Raw genomic sequence first — 25371 nt, forward strand, 5'->3', positions numbered from 1 at the left:
GCTACTCAAGTCAAGAGAGCATGTGCACTCCCCCACCATCTGATACAGAACCCTCAGGACAATTTGGGCCCCCGGGTGGTAGGCATGCTGGTCCTGAGTGCCCTCCCAGACCCCCTGGTTTGTCGGCAGCCTCCGTTCTCTGGGCTGCCGGCAGGTGGCCCTGTTCCCTTTCATTTGGCCTGGGGAAGTGTTCAGTCCACACAGACTGACCGCAGAATCCTGCATTAGGCACTCTGCTAAAGCCTGAAGCTTCAGTCACAAAGATGTGACCATTACACTATGATTCTTCCCCCTCCCAAGGGCAGTATCAGTGGTTGATTCGTTAGCATGAGCATAAATTTACTCAATTGCTGAGTTCTCATTGCAGCTGAATGTTACAAGAAGGAACCACTGCAAGGTGCAGTAGAGTTTAGACAGCCCAGCTCAGCTCAGCTACCCGGGGCTGATGTCTCCCAAATTTATGTCTCCAGGTCAGACCTATGTGTAGGGAAACCTTTTGCCTTGGGCCTCCCCAGGGCTCTCAGGTGTCACCCCAGGGGGCCCGTCTCTTTCTACACAAATTCAGTCAGAATGACATCCGAGGCCCTCACAGCCTCCTCTACCTGTCACCACCCATCCTAGGCAGCTTCCTTTCTGTCCCCCTAAAGAGCCCTCTTCCCTCTGGCCCCAGGACCTTCGCTCATACCTCCTTTCATGTCCCTCCTCCCTGCACCCACACCGTTCCTCATCCTGCTATTCCAGTTCCTCAGTGTACCTTTCTTGATTACTATGACTGTCCCCAAGTGCTGGGGCTGGTTTTGTCCTCTCAGGATCCCCAGTGCCTGCACCCTGGGAGAGGTAGATGAACAAAGGTGGCCTTGGCCTTTTGCAGAGCAGACCTCCGCGGCAGGGGTGGGCGGGCACAACCTAGGGAGAGGAGGAGGGATGGTGCCAGGGGACTGAGATGACGCATCTAGAGACCCTCCCTAGTTGAAACTGTCCATTTGTTTGGCAAACACTTAAGGAGCATCCGTGCGTTCGTTGGTCGCGGCGCCCGGCCTTCCCCGGAGCCCGAGTGTGGGATCCCCAGGGAAGTGTCCCGGAGACTCCCCGCGCAGCTCGCCCTCGGGCGCAGCCTTCCCGGCCCGGCCCCCAGCTCGCTCTGCGCTGCCCGGGCTACTCGCCGAGGGTCGGGTCCCCTCGCGGCTTCAGCCACTTGCCCAGCGTCCCGGCCGACACCTGCCAGCCCGACTACCCTGCTGCCAGCCCTCACGGCCGGGTCCCGGCGCCCCCTTTCCCCGCCGGGCCCGCAGTGGGCCGGGCCGCGCGCCCGCCGCCTCCCGCCTCCGCCCCCGCCCCCGGCGCGCCTCCCGGCGGGCTCCGTCGTCCTCGGCGGGCTCGGTCCCCAGCGGGCTCCGTCCTCGGCAGCGCGCGCCATGGCCCCGGGCCTGCGCGGCCTCTGGCTGCTCCTGGGTGAGTAGGGCCGGGGTCCTGGCCGCCCGGGCTCGGGGGGAGGCTCCGCGCGCGACGGGTGCGGGGTGCGGGGTGCGGGCGCGGCTCCGCGCGGCGGCGCCTCCCTCGGGAGGACAGAGGCCGCTTTGGAGGCGTCGCGCGAGCCGGGGAGCTCTGCAAGGCGACGGCGCGGGCGACCCCGCACCCGCACCGGGAACCCGCCGCTCGGCAGGACACGTCGGCCGTGCGCGCCGCCCCTTCCCGCACCTCTGCGTGCTCCGGCTCCGAGCTGCCGCGCGTTCGCGGTGCGGGCACAGGCACCTTGCGGATGGAGGATTTCGGAATTAGAACCATGGGCCGTTTATCTAGAAAATTAGTCAAAACTTGAACTCTGACTGTCACAGACCGCAGTCGCTGATTTGCAAATAAGCCTCCTTTGCAGATGCCCTTTGCAGAAATGATGCCAGCGGTCCGCTCGGGAGGCCTTTCCACAGCTTTGTTGTTTGTTGGCTTGTTAACTTGGCACTTCTGGCTCACAGAAATCCAAAGTGGGCCTCTTGGTGAGGTGGCCAGACACGCTAGGCATTCTGTTTAAAGAGAGATCACAAACTGAAAGCCAGCGGTGACAGGAATGTACGCGCGCCAGACATACCAAAATTTAGCAAGAAATTGGCGTCTTCACTCCCCTCTCCAGTGTTTTCATAAAATGCCAAGCAACCTTTCCAAACGCCTTTAGTTATTGGTTTTACGTATTTAGTTACCTTTTAACAAAAACTAAATAGGTCGCTTAAAGTGGGAGACTCCGGTGGCCCTGGGAAGGCCCCCCACAGTCACTGCTGATACTTATGTCCCAGCCCCTGAACAGGTGATGCTGGTCAGAAACACCTGCTGCACAGGCCCCCGCGGTGCAGGGCTGACACCACGCTTTCCGGCTTCCCGTAGCTGCTGGGGAAGCAGGCTGGGGCAGTGTGGCTTGTCTGTGGAGATCCCGGGACGCTGGGAGGAGAGGGGACTGAGGGCTGCAGAGGAGTCTTAATTGTACACCTCACCAAGGAGTGTTGGCTCTGCGTAAAACCCTTCGCATCTGCTTCCGCAGAATGTAACCCGAACACTGACCTTGCCGCTTCAGTGTTCTGGCTGAAGTTATATGAAAAGCAAAGTCTTAACAGGATTACTGTCGTCTTCTGCATTAGGATCTGTGGGCTTGCTGTGGGACTTACTGATTTAGTCTCCCAAGGCACGAACATTTCTCTGTTAGCAAAGTAGAGAGCTGGGTAGTGTCATTTTTTAAACATAAATAAATGCTCTTGACTGCTGTCCAGAAGCTGCACCCTCTAAAGCTTGTGTAAATAAAACACTAGGTCATGATCACATATGAAGACTTGTTTACCAAGAAAATGGTACGTGTTCTGGTGGAAGTTCAAAGTCCTGTAATCTTAACATTATTCTGAGAGGTCTGGCTAACGTTCTATCATGGAAAAGTAAACACGGCTTTATGAGGTTATCAGTAACTGAGTGTCATCGGAGCCCAGTGGTAATTAGAATTACAGGAGCACACAGTTTTCTCCCCAAGTGGTAGCATTAGCTACAGCTCCTTGGTGATTTTGCTGCCCAGAATGGCAATGTGGAATTTCTTGTTTTTCATCAATCAGAAAAGAATGGCATTTCGAGAGGACCCAGCATTAGTTTATGATGACTTTGTTGTAAGCGCCTGTGTTTTCAGCCTGCTTTACTTGCAAGTGCTCACTGACCCTGTCTTTCTTTTTTTTTTTTTTTTCTTTTTCTTTTTAAGTACAGTTGATTTACAACACTGTGCTTGTTTCTGGTGTACAGCACAGTGATTCAGTTATACACATCCATATTCTTTTTTATATTCTTTTAAGTTATAGGTTATTACAAGCTATCGAATACAGTTCCTTTGCTATACAGTAGGGCCTTGTTTATCTATTTTGCATATAGTAGTTTTTAATCTGCTGATCCCCAAATCCTAATTTATCCCTTCCCCCCTTCCCCTTTGGTAACCATAAGTTTATTTTCTATGTCTGTGAGTCTGTTTCTGTTTTGTAAGTAAGTTTATTTGTGACTGGCACTGACTTATATAAGCTCATCTGTCGTCTGTCCTGGGAAACACTCACCCTCCCTGTGTGCTGGGCGTGTTGGGGGTTCGTTGCAAGGCTGCTGCATTATTGAAATATGTGAGTTTATATAAATACAGATATAACCATTTGGAACCGACTTAGAACATACAGGAAGTGGAGTAGATGGGACTCCTCGGCTTGTCATGCTGTGTTAAGTCTGGAGGCAGTTCCAATCCTGGAGTCCAAATCTGAAGGATTCTTTTTTACTAATCAACTCAGCGTGTTTGTTTACCCTCTCTGTGTGTTTAGCTGCAGAGAGGAATCTGTGGATTTTTGTCTTCCTTCCATAGGTGCGTGCCAGTCAGTGTGCGTGTTGTCAGTCCCAGGCCAGGCTTGTTGGGAAATATTTATATCCACGTTGGAAGCGGTGGTAAGCAACATGTCAAGGAAATAGTTCAGGTGGAATCTTTACTTAAGGCAAGTGGCTGGTTGGGAAGGTCTATTCCTCCCAATTTCCTTCCCCCTAGAGAAGAGCAATTCCCCAGCTTCTGCTCAGTTAGAAGTGGTGTCTGGCAGAGTGTGTGATGGGGGGCCCTGAGTGCTGTAAATTCCAGTGAATGGAGCCTCGTGGGTTTGGCCACCAGCACCCCACTCCTTCGGGCACAGAGCCCGTCTTTCTGGAGGTTCACCTGGCACCGCAGGCTCCCCTCGGTGGGCCCTGGCCCAGGCCTGCCCACAGGATCATCTCAGAGACGGGCGTGGGACCCAGGCGGCACAGTTCGGTCTCTGCCGGAGCCCTGGGGGGAAACTGACTCCTCTCTGCTGGATCCGAAAGAGTCGAGCTGTCAGATCCCATCCTGGGAGCCCCTGGGGTGGGGGCGGGGGCATCTGTCCAGGACGACACAGCAGACAGACAGTCCTCCTGACACCTTTCAGGCGCCTCAATTGAGCCTGAGAGGTGGACGTGTCAACCTTGTGACCCCCTTGCTTGTGAGCTGGGTGAGTCCCTGGCAGGACAGTGCCTGGAGGGTGGCAAACACCCAGTGGGCTCTGAGAAGGGCACACATGGGGGCTGTGGGGACTTGCCAAGAGCCCCTTGTTCTACTTGGGACTCAGGAAAGACCTGAAGGAGGAGACGGTGCAGAGCTGCTGGGAAGAGGGGAAGGGAGACAGGCCGGGCGGCCGTTGCAGCCCTAGTACCTCTGCCAGCCCTGTGCCACCCGCCTCAGCCCTTCTCTTCCTTCCTGGCAAGTGCATGCTGATAGGACTACCCAGTCCCCAGCCCGCCACTAGCCCCCAGACACACACACACACACACACACACACACCCCAGCCCTCCTCCCTCCCTCCAGGATGCCTGACCTTGGGGATCCTTGGGGATGGGTTTCCAGAGAACTTTGTTCTTAGTGAGGAGGGTTGTGTCAACACAGCGGCAAGAGGAGGCTCCCAACCTAAACAAGAACTTATTCTTTGTAACATAATGCCGTTATTGTCCGTGGAGAAGAATTCTTTTTCCCTGAGATTGTTTTATTTTGATACTTTCTTTGACATCGAAAGACATCACTTCAGTCATCATTCAAAACACAGATTCTAAGCAGCTTCATGGGAGCAGCAGGGTCCGTGGCCAGGACTCGGCAGGGGAGCAGGGCCCGTGGGCCTGGGCATCATGACCAAGCCTTTCTTATGTATTCCTCGGGCCTCACAGTGTCTCCTTTATTTCCCTCTACTGTGCTCCGTCCCTCCTGCCTGCCCGCGTGGAGTTCCCGCGGTGGGTTCTCTGGGACCGGAGGCCAGAAGCCCCAGCCATCCTCACCTCCCAGTGTCCCACAGGCCCCGCAGGGCCAGCAGGGCCAGCATCACCTGCATGCCTCGCCCAGTGACGTACCCCACCCCTGGGGAAGCCTTTCCTGACCACCCCCACCCACCACCGCTGGGGTGGGTCACCCTCTTCTGTGCCCCCTGTATGTCCCCCTCAGAGCCCTCATCGCGCCACACCGGCGGTGCCTCCCTGTGTGCTGTGCTTGGACCCCAGTCAGCCAGCCTCTAGGTCCCTCCTGTCCACGTCTCCTGAGACAGCTGAGTTCGCTGGAAACCACAGGGGCAGGGAGCAGAGTGACACAGCCATGCCACAGGGGCGGGGGTGCAGCCAACCTGGGCAGCGCCCCCCAGGCCCCCCAGGGCTCTGCAGCCCTGCACCGAGAGGCCGCCCAGGAGGGGCTCTCTGAGCCAGACGTCGCCTGGAGGGCAGAGAGCAGTTTCCCCAAGCAAATGACTGGACAGTAAAGCCATGTTGTCACCTACTCAGGCCAGCTCTCGCCGGGAACGGAAGCAGCTCACGTGTCACATAGCAAAACCCCACGTTGCAGGGAAGAGACCTAAAAAGCACAGTGAGTTAAACAGAAACCTGGCGGCACTAACAGCCCAGGCTGGCGCTCTCTGCCTGTGCCTTCATTACCTCCAGGAGGTGCCGGGGGTCCATCTGAGTGGGGGGGTGGTGACGGGCCGGATAGCTGGGCAGATGAGGGAGTCCTGGGGAAGCACTAAGCTGTTTCTCCTGGTAACTCCTGCCTGATACACGACTCAAGGGGGTCACATGGTGTCATGACCGGAAGTGGGGTTCTAGGAGGTGGAAGCCAGGGGCGCACAGGCTACAGCCCCCCCAGGAAGTCATCCAGCACAGCACGTCCGTGGTGCCAAGGCTGAGAAGCCCTGCTCCGTATGAGCACAGGTGTGAACGGCGCTGTCTGTGCAGAAGGAAGGGAACTTCGGGAGGCGAGGCCCCGATCTCGAGCCCAAAGGGGTGGGGAAGAGCCTCTGGAGCACAAGACCAGTTATGCAAAGGCTTTGGTTCTTGGAACTTTCTGGAAGGCTTTGTGACTGGAGCATGAGGGGGAGGAGGGCTTTGAGGCAAGATTGGCATCATTTATTGAAAAGATTGTTCTGTTCCCTGCTCAGAGGAGGGCCGAGTCAGGAACCCTCTTGCCAGGGATGAGAGCATCTTGGAGGGGTGAGAGGGACCAGCTGACCTCCTGAAGAGAGAGGACCTTAGGTGGGACAGAGAGGGGACAGGGAAGAGCTCAGAGGAAGTTCAGCAGGACAGAGGGGAGCCCGCAGTGGGGAGACGCTCAGGGACCACCGCACCCTCCAGCCCACGAGGGTGGGGCGTGGTGACCGAAGGAGCCCGTTCAGGAGAACCAGACGTGAGGGCGGCAGGAACGGGCCCTCGGGGGAGCTGAGGAGCTCCTCCCAGGGGCCCGGGCTCGCCATCCCCTGGAGAAGCCGTCTCCAGGCCCTCCAGGCCCTGTAGCTGCCAGTGAAGTCCCTGGGATGTGCTCCCCCCGTCACTGCGCAGTGAGTCATTTCTAAATTACACACCTGCACCACCACACTGTGCACCAGAAAACATGCAAAAATAGACTCCTTTAGCAAGCCAGGTGTTGAAATGAGTTTAAAAGCTCATGAAAATCCTTTTGCTCTCCTCTGAGGGTGCCACTTGTCCTTAAGGACAGCAGTGATTTTGGCGGTTGTGATGGGCTTGATCCAGCTGTACTTGCCTGGGTGGACAGTGCTGGCCCCGCGGGGCTCAGAGGACCTGGTGCCGGGAGGACAGGCAACTCGGCTGTTTACTCTTGGTCTGACCTTTCGATCCTTGGGGGCACCTCTTGATCCCTTCAGCCCGCGCTCCTTTGCCAGAATCGTCCACCCAGTTCCCCGGGCTCCTACACACCCCAGGCATCAGTGTGAGATGGCCAGTGGCATCCATCCAGGGGACTCCCACATCTCCAGCGAGACCCCTCCAGGCCGCTCTCGTGGCGATGGCCCTGAGGAAGCCAGCCTGCAGAGATGCCTTGGCTCGAGAGTCCCAAAACCTCAGCAGACATTGGTCATCTGCAGCCTTGGGGCTGTTTTCGGGGTCTCGGCATTGAGGTGGCTGCCCTCACCATCTGTCCCACGTGTGAGATGAGCATGCCAGGGGTTGCACCCCAGCTCCACCGTTCCTGGGCTGTGTGACTCTGGGCAGGTTACTTAACCTCTCCAGGCCCCGTCCCCATCTGTAAAATGAGAGAATAGTAACACCTGCCCTGTTGCTTATTTGCAAGGATTAAGCAGGCAGGTGCCTGTAGAGGGCTTAGGACAGGACCTGGCCACGTGAGCTGTGGTTGCCACCACCCTGGGTGGGCTGTCCCAGCACGTGGCAGTGGGAGGGGAAGTCACGGCCTTCTAGAATCGGTGTACAACCGATCTAGAGCCTGGTCTGCATCTTCCCATTTATACAACTTGCTTCCAAAAAGAGTAGAAATATGGCTCTGGGTAAAGCCTCAGGCACCATAAGGAACCAAACATGATGTGGTGCCACGTCACCAAGCCTCCGAGAGAGGATGAAGTGAAGAGTCTTTAACAGGTGAGGAGAGAGAACCACGGCCAAGACACTGGCTGAGGAAAGGCTGAGGCCCAGACCACTCTGAGCTTCCTAGAAGCCCGAGCAGACCAGAGAGTTAAGAGAGCAGTCCTGGCTGGGAGTGCGACGTCCCCCCACACATGTGTTCCTCCCCGACTGTGCTGTCAGCCAGAGCCTGCCGAGGGCCAGCGCTGTGTGTGTGGGCGGCGCAGGGCCCGCGGTCAGCTAACGACATGTTCCTGGTGGCAGTCAGAAGATGGTGCGATGCACACGGTCAGAGAGGGCTTGTGCTGGGCAGGGCAAAGTTCACTGGGCCTTGAGGGTTGAGTAAGAGTTTTTACTGGACACACAGAGGTTTTGGCTTTTCAATTTGTTGTTTGGGTTTTTGTTTTCTGTTTCCAGAATAGACAGAGAAAGGCTGAAGGCAACATGTTCAAACCAGGTTTTGTTTATATCATTCTCTGGGGCACTGAGTGACAGGCCAGGCATGTGGCTTCCTGGGGATTTGGCTCCCAAGTGGCTGTAACGAGGGGAGCCCTGGGAGTGGGTGGTTTTTACCCTGCTGGCCCCAGCTGGCTGAGCAGAGAATGATTCACAGCTGCAGCAAGAACAGCAGGGCGAGGAGTTTTCCAATGGCCGTTAGGAAAGTGTCCGGGCAGAACACAGAGATAGCATCTTAGACATTGCATTTTTTTAACCTGTGGAAAATATAGACGTGCCTAAGGCAGAAAATAATGATCATCTGTAATCACACCACTCAGAGATAACCAGTCCTGACATTTCCTTCGGAAGTTTTGTTTTTATTGAGGTATCATTGGCATAGAATAAGCCAAAGATGTTTAAAATGGAGAACTTGGAGGGTTATGTGTACACCCACGTAAACTCAACACAGTGAGCATGTAAGTCTGTCACCTCCAGAAGGGTCCCCTTTGTCACCTTCCCCTCCTGCCCCCTCCCCATCACCCCTGCTGGAGTCAGGGGTCAGTCCTGAGCGTCCTGCAAGTCACTAAGGGCCGCTCCCGTTGAAAACCCGCAGGAGCGGGCCACTCATTTTGGGATGGGATTGATTCTGTAAACATATCTTCTGGAAAGCAGTCCTGTTAACCCATCTGGTGAGAGAGGTTCCCATTTCACAGATAAAGAAACTGTGGCCGAGAGGTGAAGAGGCCTTCTCTGGGCCCGGCCTGGGAGGTCGGGGCCATGTGCTGGGGTCCCTGGAGGCTCACGGGCTCCCCAGAGGAGGCTCTGTCCTGTGCAGCTGGTCACTCTGACGAGCAGGCCCCCCAGCAGGTGCCCTTCCGATGGCTCAGCCTCCACCCATCATCCTAGCTCCTGGAGGACCCAGTGGGGCCTGAGCTCTGTCTCTGCAACCATGAGACCATGAGATAGCAAGGGCGGTGTGAGAGGAGACAGACCAGGGCCTCACTTCTGGGTCCTCATCTCTTGCTAGAAAACCTCATGCCTCGGAGCCCAGAGGTGCCCGGTGGGGAGCCCAGCCTGGCCTTTCTGGTCCCAGGCCCTTGCCTGGGGGCGGGACTCCCTGCCATCTCTCCCATGTCAGGGGCTTTGCCCCTGCCAAGGAGCGGGAGCTGTTACTCTGAGCTCCCCCAAAGGCTCACTGAACTCCTGAGTAACGCTCGATGCCAGTGAAGGGCCTGCCTGGACACGTGGAGGGAGGAATGCCGTCCACCCGGCAGCCTCGCACACGGCCTTTTAAAGACACGAGTTGTGAGTGAGTCACTTGCAGTCATACAGGAATGAAACCCATCTGGCCCCAAACAGCTGATTTTATAACTTTTGGCAATTTTATTCCGTTTTAAAACCATAAGATTGCCTATCTTTTCAATGAAAGAAACCACATCAGGCGCATTAAAAAGAAAAAAAAGTGTAGTTCTCCTGTACTTGAAAATAAAACCACTTTCCAGATTCACCCAAACAGCTTGCTCAGCCTCATCCCAGCTGGGGAATGGCTCCCCCAGGGCAGGAAAGACAGCAGTGGCGTGGGGTGCGGGGGCCTGTCTCCACGGAGCAGAGGTCCCAACCTTGGGAGACAGATAGTGAGTGGCTCACAGAGAGGTGGGAGCTGCCCACCCGGGGATCAGCCCGGAGCCAGGCCAGGTCAAGGCCACAGGGCAGGCCCTGCAGCCGGCCCAGGGCAGGGGTGACACAGACACTGGGAGACAGAGCTGGCCAGGCTCTAGAGGGACCGGGCAGGCTGCAGGGCAGGGCGGCCCTGAGGGCCCGAGCCAGCCGGGTGGAGAAGGTGGCTGTGGTCTGCAGCCCAGAGAACAGCGGGAGGAGACTGGCTGGAACACACCAGAGAGGGACACCTTAACAGGAGGAAGTGTGGCCTGGGGACATACCCCTCAGAGCCCGTTAAACCAGACCCGCAGGCTCTGGCCCCCGGCACCTGCCTCCCGGCAGTGGCTCTGGGGACGACTATGGGCCCTGCTTCCCTAACCCTCTGGGGACTTGTGTCAGGTCCCTCCAGGGCCTACACCCCCCCGGTGGCTTTCTGTCTCGTGCACCCAGGGAGGATGTTCGCACGAATCAGAAAGAGCGGGAGGTGAGAGGGCGCAGAGTGGCTCTGAGAAAAGAAGGAACCATCATCCCGCCCTAAATGAGGCGCTAAAGGAAGAGGTGGGGGTTGGGGGAGAGGCAGCAGAGGACCTGCCACACTTGGGCCTGTGCTTGGCTGAGAGAGGTGGTCCAGGCGGGAAGCTCAGGGTGGATGCTGAGAGCGGGTGGGGGCGGGAAACAGAGGGGCGACCCTCAGAACAAAGCTGGACTCCCTCCCAGGAGTCGCCATCTGAGCCCTCCTGAGCTTCCTGGGGCCCCTGGAGCCCCACCTGTCCATGGCAGGCTGGCTTTCTTAGGGCCGTCTTGCCCGGCCAGGGTCGGAGCCGCCCCTTCCCCGAGGCTGCCTGACAGCGGCGGGGCGTGAGTCCTCAGGTGCACTGGCTGTGTCCCTGCGGACACTGCGGGGGACACACCTGGGCTGTTGGGAGTGGAGTGAACTCAGGTGGGTATGGAGGCTCCTGGGGGCAGGGGCAGTGTCTCCCTCCTTGGCCCCCCGAGCGCCCCTGGGAGTCTCCCTGCTGCACACCCAAGGGGCGCCCCCTTCCCAGGGAGGGTGGGCCTGGGCCCTGCTCTCCTAGGGGCTCCTCCTCCTCCGAGCTTTTCCTATTGCCAGCCTGTCAGCTCCCCCACCCCCCACTCACCGTGACTCCCAGTTTCTCTGGCTAAAAACCCTGGGAATCCTCTCTGTCTGACTGGCTTCCAGGGTGTCCTGCCCGCCCTGCCCAGACCTGGCGGTCAGCCTCATCCCCAGGACCCCCTCCAGGTGGCGAACCCAGGACAGGGCACCTCGGAGCTTTCTTGAACTCCTGCGTCCAGCCTCCCCTCTGCCTCTGTGCTGCGGCGCCCCTCCTGCGTTTGGGTTTTGATTGTAATTAACCCCAGGGCTGTACTTTCGTTGCTGTGAAACGTCACTTGGTTAGCTTTGCTCCCCCACCATCAAGATGTGTGCAGCCTGGAGTCTGTGGCTTACATGAGGGAGATGAAGGAGTTACCCTCACACCCCCCACACGTCCGGCTGGAATCCACGGGCCTCACACTCCTCCCACGGACCCTGGAGTGGAGCGTGGAGCCCCGGGGTCCCACGCTACTTCTCTTCGCTGTGCCCTCCAGACAGCAGAGAGGCCTCACCAGGTGCCTCTCAGGAATCGGGGTCCCTCTGACCACAGTCCTCCCCGACCCAGGGTCCCTGCTCTGTCTCTCTGGCCCCGGCTCCGGCGGAGCACAGGGAGGCATCGTCAGACCCGCCGTGAGCAGGCAGGGCCTTTGCTGGGACCTGAAGTGACTGATGATGAAATGATCCCATTGGACCTAGATTCCACCCCCCCCCTACTGCCCACAGGGATCACTCAGAGACCCCAGGGCATCCTGGTGGCCTCAGAGGCGGAGGGCGGCTCCCCCGTGGGGTTCCCCAGTGGATGTGACCGGCAGGCAAGGCCAGAGTGTGACAGCTGTCCGGGGGCTGTTGTTGCAGTGGCTCACCTCTTGACGGCCACCGCCTGCCAGGACGCCAACTACGGGGCCCTCCTTCAGGACGCCTGCCTCGCCCAGTTCCAGGCAGACATGGAGGTCCTCGGGGAGACGCTGTGGTGCGACTGGGGCAAGACCGTCGGGTGAGTCCCGTGTGTCCGAGGGGCAGGGCTGGGGTCTGGGGAGCGGGTCTCATTCCAAGCCTCGGTGAGCAGCTCTTCACCAGTCCAGCGTGACAGATGTGGCCGTGAGCTGGGGGCAGAGTGAGGGCAAAGGACGGTGCCAGTGACAGGTGCGTGTGGACAGTGAGGGCCAGGAGGAGGCTGTGTCCGTGATGACCTGGGGTCAAGGTGGACGGTGGGGCCTTGTACGGAGGCGGCCCTCAGGTGGCAGACCGGGAGTGTTCCCTTGGGCTTTGTCCGGTCCGAGATACCTGCAGCCCATCCAAGTGCAGGCGTCGGGGGGACACAGAGAACACGGTCTAGTGTGACCCAGCATGCAGGGATGTCCCTACAGCCTCCTCGATCCCCGAGATCAGACCAAAGCTGACATTCCCACCTTGTTCAGGGCTTGGAGCTTCCTGGACCGATGGGGTGGCCCACACTTCCCACTGAGGATGGCTCGAGCTGAGCCCCTTCCCCTTCCTGACTTGGTCCTTCTGCCAAAATGGCCTCCTTCCTGCCCCACAGGGCTCATCCCGGCACCCCGGGCCTCTCAGGCCCCAGGCCCATCAGGGGTCGGGGGCTCTCCCACGCAGGCTCCTCTGTCTGCTGGAGCAGGGATCAGAACGGGGCGTGTCTGCAGTCAGTGTGCTCGGCTGTGTTTCTGCCCCAGCGCTTAGTGCACGGGGGCATCTGGGGCTCCAGTGGGTGAGCCAGGACAAAGAGAAATCCTCCCAAATGGCCGAGACCACAGGCTGGCGGCCGGCCCGCAGCGCGTGCGTGGGCTCCAGCCTCGGCACCTGCACGTCGGTTTCTCACGCAGCCCAGGCCCCTGGGAGCTGGGCACCCGGGCGGCCCCTCCCGCGGTCCACACACAGATGGCGCTTTCCTCCGGGGCCTGAGCAGAACGGGAGGAGGCTGAGCGGGTGGGGTCTCTTCACTCTCCATCTTCTCGGCTGCCTCTTCCCAGACTTCAGGGTCTCATTTCCTGAGCTGAGAAAGCGATCATGAGTTAGACATCGAAGTGGGGGGGCAGGTTATTAAAAATCAGAACAGCCTGTTCTTTAGGCGAATAGGCCTTCTGCCTCAGCTGAGTGATTTGTGTTTAAATTATAGAAGACACGTTCTTATGAGCCAGGGAAGACACGGCGGGGGTCCCTGGAGGAGAGCATCCTCCCCCCTGCTCTGTGCAAGTGGTCTGTGTAGACGGCTTCCAAACCAGTGGCCCAGCAGAAGAGGTAACGCAGGTGACGTTCTGAAAGAAGCCATGATGACGTGTTACTCAAAATGAAGCCACTGTAGACAGTGTCTGAAGTGCCAACAGGAGTCATTGTCACTCGGGCCACAGAGAGGTTGCCATCATCCACACTGAGCCAGGTGGTGATGTAGCTGGAAACAGAAGCAGTGGGTGGGGGTGAGGTTGCTAGGAAATGTCTTTATTTAAAAAGCAAATCAAGACAACTGAGAGAGGAAGAAGCAAAGGTCGTCATCATAAGAGCATCTTGGCACGTCAGCTGGGACCAGCCAGCCCCGGGGGCTGTGGTCAGCAGAAGGGTCCCTGGGGACGTTGTCCTAGTCCCTGGAACCCAGGAACATGTTACATCACATGGGAAAGGGAGGCAAATAGCAGGTGGAACTAGGGTTGCTGACCAGGAGACCTTGAGGTGGGGGATTATCCACATCATCTGGGTGGGTCCAGTGCCGTCACGAGGGTCCTGAAGTTGCCCCCACTTTGGCCACGACAGCACCTTCAAATTGGCTTTTGTGTCCTTTCGACATGCCCCCACCCATCCATTTGGGGCACTTCCTTACTTTTTGGCATCACAAGATGTTCTAGGCTCATTTTGTACGTTTTCTGCCCGGCCCTGGAATCAGCCACTCCTCCAAGGAGTCCTGGTTCCTTTTATTAAAGAATTAAAGGTGTTCAGAAGTCAAGATATACATACACATGTATTCCTACCTGGGATTTAGATGCAACCAATGCAACCACGCAAACACGAGAGGAGAGAAAAACAGGAGTGAATCCCTTAACCTTGGTACAGGGAGAGGCTGTATATATGAGCTTTGTTTTAGGGAACTGGTTTACGTGATTGTGGGAGCTGGCCAGGCCGCAATCTGTGGGGCGGGCCGGAGGCTGCAGGCTCATGGGCAGAGCTGATGCTGCAGGCTCGTGGGCAGAGCTGATGCTGCAGCCTTGAGGCAGGATTTCTTAACCTGCTCTTCAGGCCTTTCAATTGAAGATGAGGCCCACCCACATTATCAAGGACCAGCTCCTTCACTCACAGCCGGTGGTCGGCATAACCACATCTCCAACACACCCCCAGCAGCACTTAGACGAGTTTTTGGCTGAGGAACCGGGACCACAGCCTGTGTGGGTGGAATGGGCAAGTGGACACAGAGAACTGACCATCACACTGTGGCTGTCAGTCAGTTTCCCTCAAAGGTAGATTCAGAGGAGGGTCATTTCCTCAGCCCCACTCCCCGTCCCATTTCTCCACTCTCGTCACCCACTCACACCCACTCCCCGTGGGTGCTGATCTCATCCATTTCTGGTTTTTCCTTCTTGCATTTCTTCTGTACAAATGGGCAGGTGTGTGTATTTTTTTCTTGTATGCTCCTCTTTCTTACATGAAATGCACTGTGCTGTGGTGTAATGTACTGTCCCGTGCTCTCACGTACCATACTGTGCATATTCGTTTTTTTAATCTTGCTTATCTCTTTCTATTACATTTTGGAGGGGAGGTGGTTGGGTTCATTAATTTATGTTTAGAGGAAGTACTGGGGGTTGAACCCAGGACCTCCTCGCACATGCTAAGCACGTGCTTTCCCCCGAACTGCACCCCCACCGTCTGAGATACTTGCACACGACTCGGTGTGCAGACATGCTGCGCTGCAGACGCGGTGTGCTGCCGGCAGTCCTATCCTGCGCTGTCGGCACCCTGCTCTGTGCTATAGCCGTTCTTATGCTAGACTGCGGACGGTCTTACCACGCTGTGCGCTGTACAACAGATACTCTTGTTCTCTGTTACAGGTACCTTATACCACGCTTCTCTGCACCAGACCGCAGACACGCTCACACGATGCTACAGACACTCACACTGTACCACAGACACACCTACACGATGCTACGGACACTCACTGTACCACAGACATGCTCACACGATGCTACAGACACTCACGCTGTACCACAGACACGCCTACACGATGCTGTGCTGGGGTGTTCTGACACTACACTATGGTATAGATATCCTTTTTGCACTTGGGGTTTTCCTTTCTCACTCAGCAGTGTGTCCTGGAAGTCAGTCCTAATCAGTGCACGGAGAATGCTCCCGTTCATCTTTGTATCTGAATAACACGCCGTCATGCTTAGCTTTTCAACCACTTTCCTGTGAAGAGGCATCTCGATTTTTCCAGTGGCTTCCACATGCAGATGGTGTTGAAATGAGCGACCTCGTGCACGTGCATGTTCATACGGTGGGAGCTGTGTCTTCAGAGTCGATGGTTTGCACCCCTCCCGCAGCGGGAGGCCCGCTCCCCCAAGCCTCGCCCGCGGGCTGCTGTCAGCCTCCACACTTTGCCCGTCTGCTGAGTGGGACGTGGTATCTCAGTGGAGTGCTCATTTGGAATTTTTTGTAAGCTGTTTGTTCATGTCTTTTCCCATTTTCTATCAGGACCGCTTCTGGTCCTTGTTAAAGAGTTCTGTGTAAGTTAGAAGAGACGTTAGGCCTTTGTCTGCGGACACGTTAGATGCTGTCTCCAAGCTTGGTAGTCGTCTTTTACGTCTGTTTCCAGTGTGTCTGCGCCGTGTAATTTTCTTCATGTGGTCACACGGTCTTTGATCCCCTCTGGATCTGAGGCGTGGTGAGAAAGCCCTTCCCTACCGCCAGGTTCCAGGGGAATCTGCCCAGCTTTCCTTCTCAGGCTCGTATGGTTTAGGGCTGACTTCTGAATCTCTGGTCTGTCTGGAGCGTATTCTGGTTTGCAGTGTGAACTATGAAGCGAATTCCGCCGTTTTCCAGAGGAGCGCCCGGCTGTCCTGTTTATTAGCGAGCCCGCCGTTGCCCCCAGTGGTTCGAGAGGCCACTTTACCCTTCCCTGAGGTTCCCTGTGCCTTTTGCTCAGACCTTTATAAACGGTTCCTCTTCAAACCTTCCTCATATTACCTGAATCTACAGCATTAGTTTCTCCTCCAGAGAAACGGTCCTCCCTGCCTGCTGAATGCTCACTTAGCCGTCACTTATCTCAGTCCAGGAGAAGAGCTTGTTATTACGCCAGCACCTGCTGCGCACCTGCTGTGTGCCGGGCATCGTGCTGCACACGGAACACTGAAGTAAGCAGCGGAATGACGGCGATCCCGCCGCACCTGCCCGGGGCCACAGCTGACAAGGAGGCCGCAAAGTCCCAGCCCCTGACGCTCCCCAAGGGCACGAGGTGCCCCCTTCTGACTCTCAGGGGAGGCGTGGGGATGCTCTGTGGTTAGATGTGGCCTTCAGCGTCCATCTCTGTCCCTACCAACATCCAGCGGGCTTGGTGGGGTCCATTTGCCTTGGATACCAAGCCTGGTGCTTGAGCCACTGTTCTCCTGGAACAGTGGAGGCTGGGGGGTCTTGGGGTAGACAAGCTTGTCCAAATGACTGTAAGAGAAAAGAAGGACCCAGAGAGAAGGCCAGGCAGGGAGGGTGGAGGAGCCACGGGTGTGCGCAGGGAGGCCGTCACCATGACCGCAGCACCGTGTCCAGTGGGAGGGCAGGGCCCCAAGTGGGCGACCAACAGGCAGAGAGTCGGACAGTGGGCCGGCTCAGGGAATTCTCCTGGGGCTGGTGAGCCAGGCAGACGGCTGGCAAAGGGCGCAGGTGCTGGGAAGGACCCCTCCCCAAGGCAAGTGCAGCTAAGGCTTGTGAGTGAGGCCAGGGCAACAGCTCAGGGGGCAGCCCTGGGTGGTTGTTGGGGCCTGGGGTTCAGGACCAGGCTGAAGCTGAGGGAGGGGAACTCCAAAGACAAGAGCACCTAGGGCCAGAGCTGCCCGGCACCTGCAGCCTGAGATCCTGGCTGTCCCGGGGGCGGGCTGGGCCTGCAGGCAGCTCTAAAGGCAGGAGGTGGGAAGTCTGGGCTCTCCTCTGACATCAGAGGAGGCTCCAGTTTAAAACAGCTGCAAGCCAGAGGAGTCCACCTTCCCACGAGGTGCCTTCCCGCTAAGTCAGCCAGCCAGCCTTCTGCAGGACTCACGCTCAAGACCAGGAGTCCAGCTCGTGGAGGACGACCACCACGGGCGGGCCAGCGCCTGCTCCTGCTGGCCGGCTCTCAGGTTCCCCGGCTCCTGGTTCCACCTCCTGCATCAGCCCAGAGAAGAGAGCGCGCAGCCCTGCGCCTCTGGGGACATTGGATGACGTATTGGGCTATTTCCAGAGTACTTCTCCGCAGTGCTGTGCAATGTTACTCAGAGAGAGGAAGTTCTCAAGTGAAAGCAAAGGGCTAATGACTTGTTCTTATGAGCGGACAGGGGACATTCTTGCGTGACCCGCCGTGGGACCGCGGGCTGGCTTTGTTTCTGCATTTCAAAGTACGTAAAGAACTCAGCCCGGACCCGCAGTTTAAGTGGTGCAGGCATCTCTCTCCAACAGCCCTGGACCACGGCCCGGCTACTCTATCACGAGAACGGCTCAGGGCTTGCTCTGGAGTCGTCAGTGATTAAGGATGCCTGGGGGGCCTCAGATTCCGCAGTTGTCTGATCTGTCACTGCAGCAGGTCCCTGCAGACCTGATGAGGTCAGCAGGGCCGTCTCCCCTTGGTGCACCAGGCAGGCCGAATTCCTTATGTCCCAGAGGTCAGCTCGTTAAACTGCCCTGATTCACCAATGGAAACTTAACATGATTTAACATTAACTGGGAATAAAATCTAATTTGGGAAGCTCTAGAGGACCTGGGAAAATGTGTCATCAGAAATGCTCATTTCCAGAGACCTTCCTGTGGGTGTTGGCTGGGGAGGGAGAGGAATCTGGAACATGCAGATCTCAGCTAGAAAATGGTTGGTTTTAAAGTGACTGCGTATTGATTTTCTCCCCAAGACAAGAAACGCCAGGTGGGTTTAGACCAGGAAGTAGCCTTGCCTCTCCCCATCCTGCCTGGCCTCAGGCTCTGGGAAGGGGCGGCACCTGGGCGAGGGAAGATGTCAGAGGTGGCCAGGGGGGTGGGGCACCACCCTCTGAGGCAGGGCAGCAGAGACCTTAGCTTTACCTTTGCACAGGTTGAGGCCCCCTCCTCCTTTCTGCCCCAAAGCCTCTGGGTTTGTAAACCCTGACCATGTCTGCAGCTTCAGTTACACAGTCCTGGGTCCAAGGGGCCTGCGTCTCTGTTATCTGCTCCGGGGACCCCTTCCTGCTGAGCTGACCCCACGCAGGGCCTGGAGAGCCCTCCAGCCGGGCCCAAGCTGCGGCCCAAATACGCGGAGGGGGTCTCCTGCCTCGGGTGGGAGCAGCCCAGCGAGTTCGGTGGGGGACACGGAACCAGCGCGTGCAGGGCCCCTGCCTGCCACCTGCCACCGTGAGCACCAGGCCTAACGCTCCGGCCCCAGGTGGTTGTGGGTTGGGGGCCAGGTGCGCGGACCAACCACGGGGTCTTTCCCGGGCTGGCTGCGATCCCCCTGGGCCTTCCCCGGGTGTCCTGTTAAAAGGATGAAGTCCAGAAATTCTTTCAAACTCAGCAACAGCATTGGAACAGCTGCTTTTGTGTTGATTCCAACAGGAACTGAGAGCAGGCGTCTTCCTTAAACACTGACGGTCCCCGGGGGCAGTGCTGTCACCCTCCCGGGCTTCCTGCTGTGCTCAGCCCATCTCGCCCTGGGCTCGGGAAGCACCACGCCAGGGGGCCGGGCAGGCCTTTCACCAGAGCCCCCAAGGATACCGGGTGTGGGAGACTGGCCCACCTGCGTGCCCCACACAGCTGGGAGCTTCTGAGCCGGGTTCAGTGCCTTGCTGGGTTGGTCCTCAAAGGTCTGCCCGGAAAACCGCCCCCTACCCCGTGCCCAAGAGTACCTGGGCCACATTCTTGTCAGGAGCACCTGGAATAGACCCCCACTCCCCAACCCTCTGCCTGCCTGGATGGGGCGATACCCTTCAGGTGTCCCAGAGCATCCAGGTACCCTCAAGCCTGGGAGCACAGAAATTTGGTGGGTGACCTTTGACCTCTGGGGCCATTGGGGAGGGACTCCGCCAGGAAAACCACCCTGAGAGGCCAGGCTGGTCCTGCCCAGGGGCTCACTCCTGCTCCCTGGCCCTGGCCTCAGCGGGGCTCTGGCCTGCAGGGAAGAGGTGCAGACGTGTCTTCCCTGTCGCCAGGACAAGGCCTTGTGGATGGGTGAGGACATATGCCCCGCCTCTCTGCTGGTGCCCTGCCGTGTGGGCGTGGTCTGTGCTGGTGCCCTGCCGTGTGGGCGTGGTCTGTGCTGGTGCCCTGCCCTGAGGATGTGGGTAGTGCTTCTGCTGGTCATGAGCAGCAGGGAAGGAAACGCGAGCTCTCAGCAGCCACCCCGGATGTGTTTGGCCTGGGCCGGGACAGGGAGGAAGTCTGCCACTCGGGTTTGCTGGATGGGCAGAAGGTAGGGGTACCCTTTTCCTCCACCCTCTCAAAGATGTCTTCCGGAAGTCCCCACCCAGACGGCATCCCAGCAGAGCCTCTGGGGCACCAGCATCTCCACAGCCCCAACAAGCTTGTCTGTGAGCAGGGGGTCTCGGGAGGCCTGCCAGGCCTGTCCGCCCTGTCTTGGGAGCTCAGCCACAGATGACCTGGAAGCAGACGGAGGGGAGGGCAGGGCAGTGTGACCAACGGTGCAGAGCAGGGCGTGCCGGAGAAGGAAGGCAGGCTTTGTCCCACCTGTGCAGTCAGAGCTCAGGAAGCTCCCAGAAAAATGTTGTCTACAGAGGCCAACAACCAAGAAATCCCTTGTGGGCGGGGATCCAGAAGCTGGGGAAAGGGCCCCTAGCCCTTGTCCTCCATACTCAGGGCCACTGCATCATCCTGATGTCCTTCATCTCCACGCCCTACCAAAGGACAGTTACACCTCCCGAGACGCAGGGGTAACCGAGCACCGGCCGTGGCACCCAGCCTGCGATGATGTCTTTTTCCATCGAGTGATTAACTGCCCTGTTTCACAATCTCCTCAGTTTGGGGATGAAATCAGGCCTGTATGGGAATGTGTACAGTCAGACATGGGGCGACGCTAAGCAGATCCTGGCCGTGAGCGGAAGGGCAGGCAGGTGGAACTCATCGGTGACTGGGGCTCCCTTCCCTGCACCTTCGACCCCCACCTCCCCCTTGGACACGCTTCTCCCTTCCCCACGGCCCAGAAAACCCCAGAACCTTCCAGGCTGGCCAGATGAATGGGATTTCTCTGTCGGGGAGGCAGGCCTGCTTTGCTCACACTGGGCAGCCTCCTGAGGCTGTGCACACACACCGAAGGGGTGCTGGGCGGGGCAGGCTCCTGGTGGGAGGTGAGGATGAGGATGATAACGATGTCAGTGATGGTGATGGTGGTGATGATGGTGGTGCCGGTGATGGTGGTGTTGGTGCTGGTGATGATGGTGGTGCTGGTGGTGGTGAGTATGGTGGTGGTGACGGTGATTATGGTGGTGGTGGTAGTGATAATGGTGACAATGGTGGTGATGATGATGGGACCATGATGGTGGTGATGTGCTCCAGTGGGCAGTGCCTTGTGTGTTGGTTCCTGTGTAGCAGGGGCAGCTGGGTTGGGAGATGGTAGCAGGTGACCTTTGCCCTAGCACTCACCCTGTCCCCACACAGCCCAAGCCTGGTCACAGGGTCTCCTAGGACCCATCCATTCATCGGTCACTCAGTAGGTGGTCCTCTCCTGAGCACACACAGGGCCAGGGACGCTCTCGGTCCACGGTGGGAGGGGCTCTGGGGAGCTGAGGCACAGCACAGCACCCACCCCCCATGCATATTTTGAGGGCACCTTTCTCCCCCAGTGTCTTACGGAACTTAAGCCCTGGGTCCTTTATGCACAGGGTGCCCCGTAGGACACACTCTGGGTCAGGCCTTGGGTCTGAGTTCCCTCTTCTCCAGCTTCTTGCGTCAGTCAGAAAATAGAGACCCCACTTTCTTAAAAACACACTCCTTTTGTGTAGCAGGGAAGGTGAGTTGACTTTCAGTCCCTTCAGGACTGTGGGGTGGGCGCGGGGGGGGCCGCCAGCCTAGGTCAGTGGCAGGAAGGCTAAATTCACATGTCCTGATATCTTCACTCCCACGTCTGCTGAGCCATTTCCAGGGTTTTGACGTGACGAATAGCGCCACTGTCGGTGCTTTTACACATAGAGCCTCACTTCTTTGACTAACTTTTAAAAGGATCCTTGAATGTGGGCTCCCTTCAGCACATGCCATGAACATTCTGTGGTTCTTTTTTTTTTTTTTTTAACATTTTTTATTGATTTATAATCATTTTACAATGTTGTGTCAAATTCCAGGGTAGAGCACAATTTTTCAGTTATACATGAACATATGTATATTCATTGTCACATAACATTCTGTGCTTCTTGATAAGTCTGGCCCAGTCAACCTTTTAAAGGATTTCACTATGTTATGCTACCAGCAACTCACCAACAGACCTACTTCCTCCTAGGGTCGTGAGCGCCGAGTCTGCAGAGACCCTGTCTTTGCAGGTTTAAACGCGACTCCCTCTTTATTGCCCGTCTTTGGCTGTTAGGGAGACTGAGCGATTCTCCCACAGTTGTTTGCAGTTTGTTTTCCTTGAATGCAAATTACCTGCCCTCAACCTTGGCTGCATGTCTCCTGAGTCATTGGGGGTATTTTTAATCCTCTTTTGCAGACTCTTGCATGGGGCCGAGATTAGCCATTTGCTACTTTGTTCTACATATTTTCTCCTCTTGTTTCGTTTGTGTTTCTTTTGGTGATGTCTGTTTTCCGTGTTTTAGTTAATCAGGCATTCAGTGCATGCGTGTGCCCCGACCCACTCCCCAGAACTCTGTGACTTTGCCACAGTCCCGTCTGTTCCACAAATTCAGTTGAGTCATGTGGCCACATGTATTATGTTCTGTTTCTATTTGGTTGTTCTGTGTTTTGAAATAACATTTATCTCTCAACACAGTGCATAGTTACGCTAAGACTTGAATTAAAATTTATATCCTTCCTGCCTCGACCATCCTAACATAACTTGTCAAATTCCCCACCTCCGCTGTTGGGTGCTGCCTCATCTAACACGCTGAGTGCATTCCTGTACGCATCTGAGTCTGTTTCTGTTAATCTTCCGTTGGGGGCCATGCCGCACCACTTGAATTACCATGGCTTTACAATATTTTCTACAAGTTAGAAGATCTCATCTTCACCTAGTGTGTTCATTTTCGTTATATTTCACATCATGTTGTACTTTCTTTGATATATTTTCCACCTATTTTTCCAAGAGCTGAAGAACCATTTTGCCAGATGCCATGACAAGTGTGGCTGAGGTGCCCGCTGAGGCGGCTGGTGTCAGTCCACTTAAGAAGCGTCGTCTGTTTGCGAGAGTCCTTCCCACAGGGAACACCGTGGGTCCCCATGCAAGGACTGGCGGCTGGTCTAGCTGGAGTGACCAGTCCTTACCTGTGGGTCCTGCCCTTTGGCAGTTAGTACAAAAAACAAGGGTGGAGCTGGGAGGGGACCCACTGGGGCTGGAATCTCGCTGATTCTTCCACTGCTTAGACGCTCTGGGGGTCTGCTTCCTCCCCAGTGAAATGAGCACGGGAGTATTGTCTTGGCTGACAGTTCCTGATTTTCCTCTGTCCGAGTTACCTTAATCAGATTTTAGGGTTAGGCTCATATTTGCCTAATGGAATGTCCATGCTCAGCTGACGGTTGGAGGCCAGGGTGGGAAATAACCAACGTACCCTGAGAATTCTTTTTTCCTTGGAAATTTGAGTGAATTCATCGCAGAAGCCACCAGCTCAGGGTGGTCTGAGGGATTTTTGTCCAGTTCCTCCTCCACTGCTGATCAGTTTTGGATCTCTGTGTTTTGTTCCTTGCTAGCAGTTCAGATGTGTTTATTTGGTCCATCTCCTTCAGATTTCTCGCCAAAACACAATGAATGATGCGCAGTATTTCCTTAAATGTTCACTATCCTCTACATCAAAGGTTTGTTTTATCCCTGCGTTTCCTCCCTTCTCAGTCGTCAGAGGGAAATCAGGAGGCTCACTCTTGTCACTAGTTGTGCCCATTTTTATAGTCTTTAAAGAACAGTCCAGGTTTACATGGCAATATCTTCTACAATTTTTTAGCATTAACTTTATCATTCACTTTTCCTTCTTTTTTCCATTTAAAAAAATATGCTATTTCCCTAAGATATTATTTAGGTGCTTAGTTGATCATTTTTTCTCACTTTTTTTTTACATAATAAAGGCATTAAAACTATGATGTTTCTCCCTCAAAACCTTTGTCATCACTTTCTGTGCATTTTGATGTATCTGTTTATCCATTCTTTTTCCTTCCTAGACCAAAAAAAAAAAAAGTGCCCCTAATTGTCTTCTTGGCGTTTTTCTTCAGTTTTTCCCTTAGGCAAGTGTATTTCAGTTCTCCTGTGTTTTATTTCTGTTTGGCTCTTAATCTCTTCTTGATGTAGTGAGAGCACATAGTGTGAATCGTTTCTGCTTTTGTCTTGTTACTGAGATTTTCTTTGAGACCTAGTGCGTGGTGACCTCCTGTGAATATACCGCGAACACTTGAAAAGGAAGCATGTTCCGTTCATTCTCTTTAATTCCCACTGAAACCATCATTAATTCTGCATTGTTGTGTTATCCAGCCCCTTCATGTGTTTCTGAGTTTTGTATGTACTTGATAATGTAGTATTAGATTCTTCCATTTTAATCGTATTGTTATTGTTTCTATTTTGTTTTCCTAGCAGGTCTTATGTGTATGTTTTGCTCTGTTTGTATAGCATGTAGATTCCATGTTATTATGGGGCCATTATCAACCATGAAATAGCACTATATTTCTCCTCATCACATTGGACAATTTTTGCTTTAAATTTTATCTGGCCTCATATGAACATGAAAATCCCAGTATTCAGCTACTTGAAGTTTACCAATAGCTCTTTTTAGTCTTCCAACATGACTCTGTTTTTATTAACTCTCCTGCAATCAGTTTACTGCTGGGTTTTACTTTTGCGTCTGGAGAGTGACCAGCCTTGTAGTTTGCGCTTTCTGTTCCATCTTCAGGCACTCCATTTTTTGTCACCGATTTTTGTTTTCTCTTCTCCTATTGTTGAAACATGATATGTTTTCTTTTACCTTTTCAATGATTGACAAGATATTTTCCACTCAGCCAGGCAGGAGATGTGAAACACAGATGTTCGCATTCCTGCATTGATTTCCTTGCATTATCAAACCACGTGCTTTGGCCTCCTCTTGTTAAGAGAACAGTGGTCTCTGGATTTTTGGCTTCCTCTGTATCCCACCTACCTGCCTACCTATCCGTCTGTCTATTTGTCTGTCGCTTCCTCTCTGCTTCTCCTTACTGATTTCAGCTAATGTTCTAAACCCTGCTGTTTTCTTTCTGCCCTCTGTTTCAGTTTTATTTTGTACTCTTCCCCGTTCTGACTTTTATCAGTAAGAATTATTGGTCTGAGAGGGCTCTTGGTTACTTATCTATGTGAATAGGCTATTAACTCAAACGTCTTATTTTTTTTTCATTTATAAAACTTCTTTAAATTGAAGTACAGTCAGTTACAATGTGTCAGTTTCTGGTGTGCAGCACAGTGTCCCAGTCATTCTTATCATTTTTAACATCATCATTCCCAATGCATCTTTTAAATTCAGGCAGCTATCTGAGGGGGATGCTAGAAATGATAAGCCACGTGATTAGAACATTCTCAGAACTCAGACATTTCCAAGGAGCTTTTTGCTGCCTTTGTACATGAGTGACAGCTTGGCAGGATAATAACTCTACGAAGAACAATCTTGTTTTCTGAAATTTATGTTCCATTGTCTCTGGGGTTTTACTGTGTCATCAGAGAAGGTGGGAGAGATTTTGGTTTATCTTTTAAATATGAACTCCTTCTTTCTGGCGTGGTTGCATACAGGTGCTAGAGCCAGGGGGCCGAGAAGAGACGGCAACAGTGCAGGACATGGGCCTGGAGACCCAGAGACCGCACCAGGACTGCCTGGGGGCAGCTCTCAGGACACATGTCCTCAGACCCTGGGCAGCCAGGACCACTGGGGGCATGAGCTGACAGGCAACACCAGGGCCTGACACCCCTT

General features: G+C 55.3%; 1 protein-coding gene across 1 annotated transcript in view; it reads left to right on the forward strand.

Annotated features, from left to right (window-relative positions):
* The first annotated feature begins 1296 nt into the window (after positions 1–1296).
* RAMP1 (receptor activity modifying protein 1) overlaps positions 1297–25371 on the forward strand; it is a 39062-nt gene continuing 14987 nt past the window's right edge. Inside the window, exons 1-2 of the mRNA XM_032480636.1 lie at positions 1297–1452; positions 11960–12098. Of these exons, the coding sequence (XP_032336527.1) occupies positions 1416–1452; positions 11960–12098 (176 nt within the window). The 5' untranslated portion in view covers positions 1297–1415. The remainder of the gene's footprint in view (positions 1453–11959; positions 12099–25371) is intronic.

Source organism: Camelus ferus, chromosome 5 (genome assembly GCF_009834535.1).
Source record: "Camelus ferus isolate YT-003-E chromosome 5, BCGSAC_Cfer_1.0, whole genome shotgun sequence".
NCBI classification, from domain to species: domain Eukaryota; kingdom Metazoa; phylum Chordata; class Mammalia; order Artiodactyla; family Camelidae; genus Camelus; species Camelus ferus.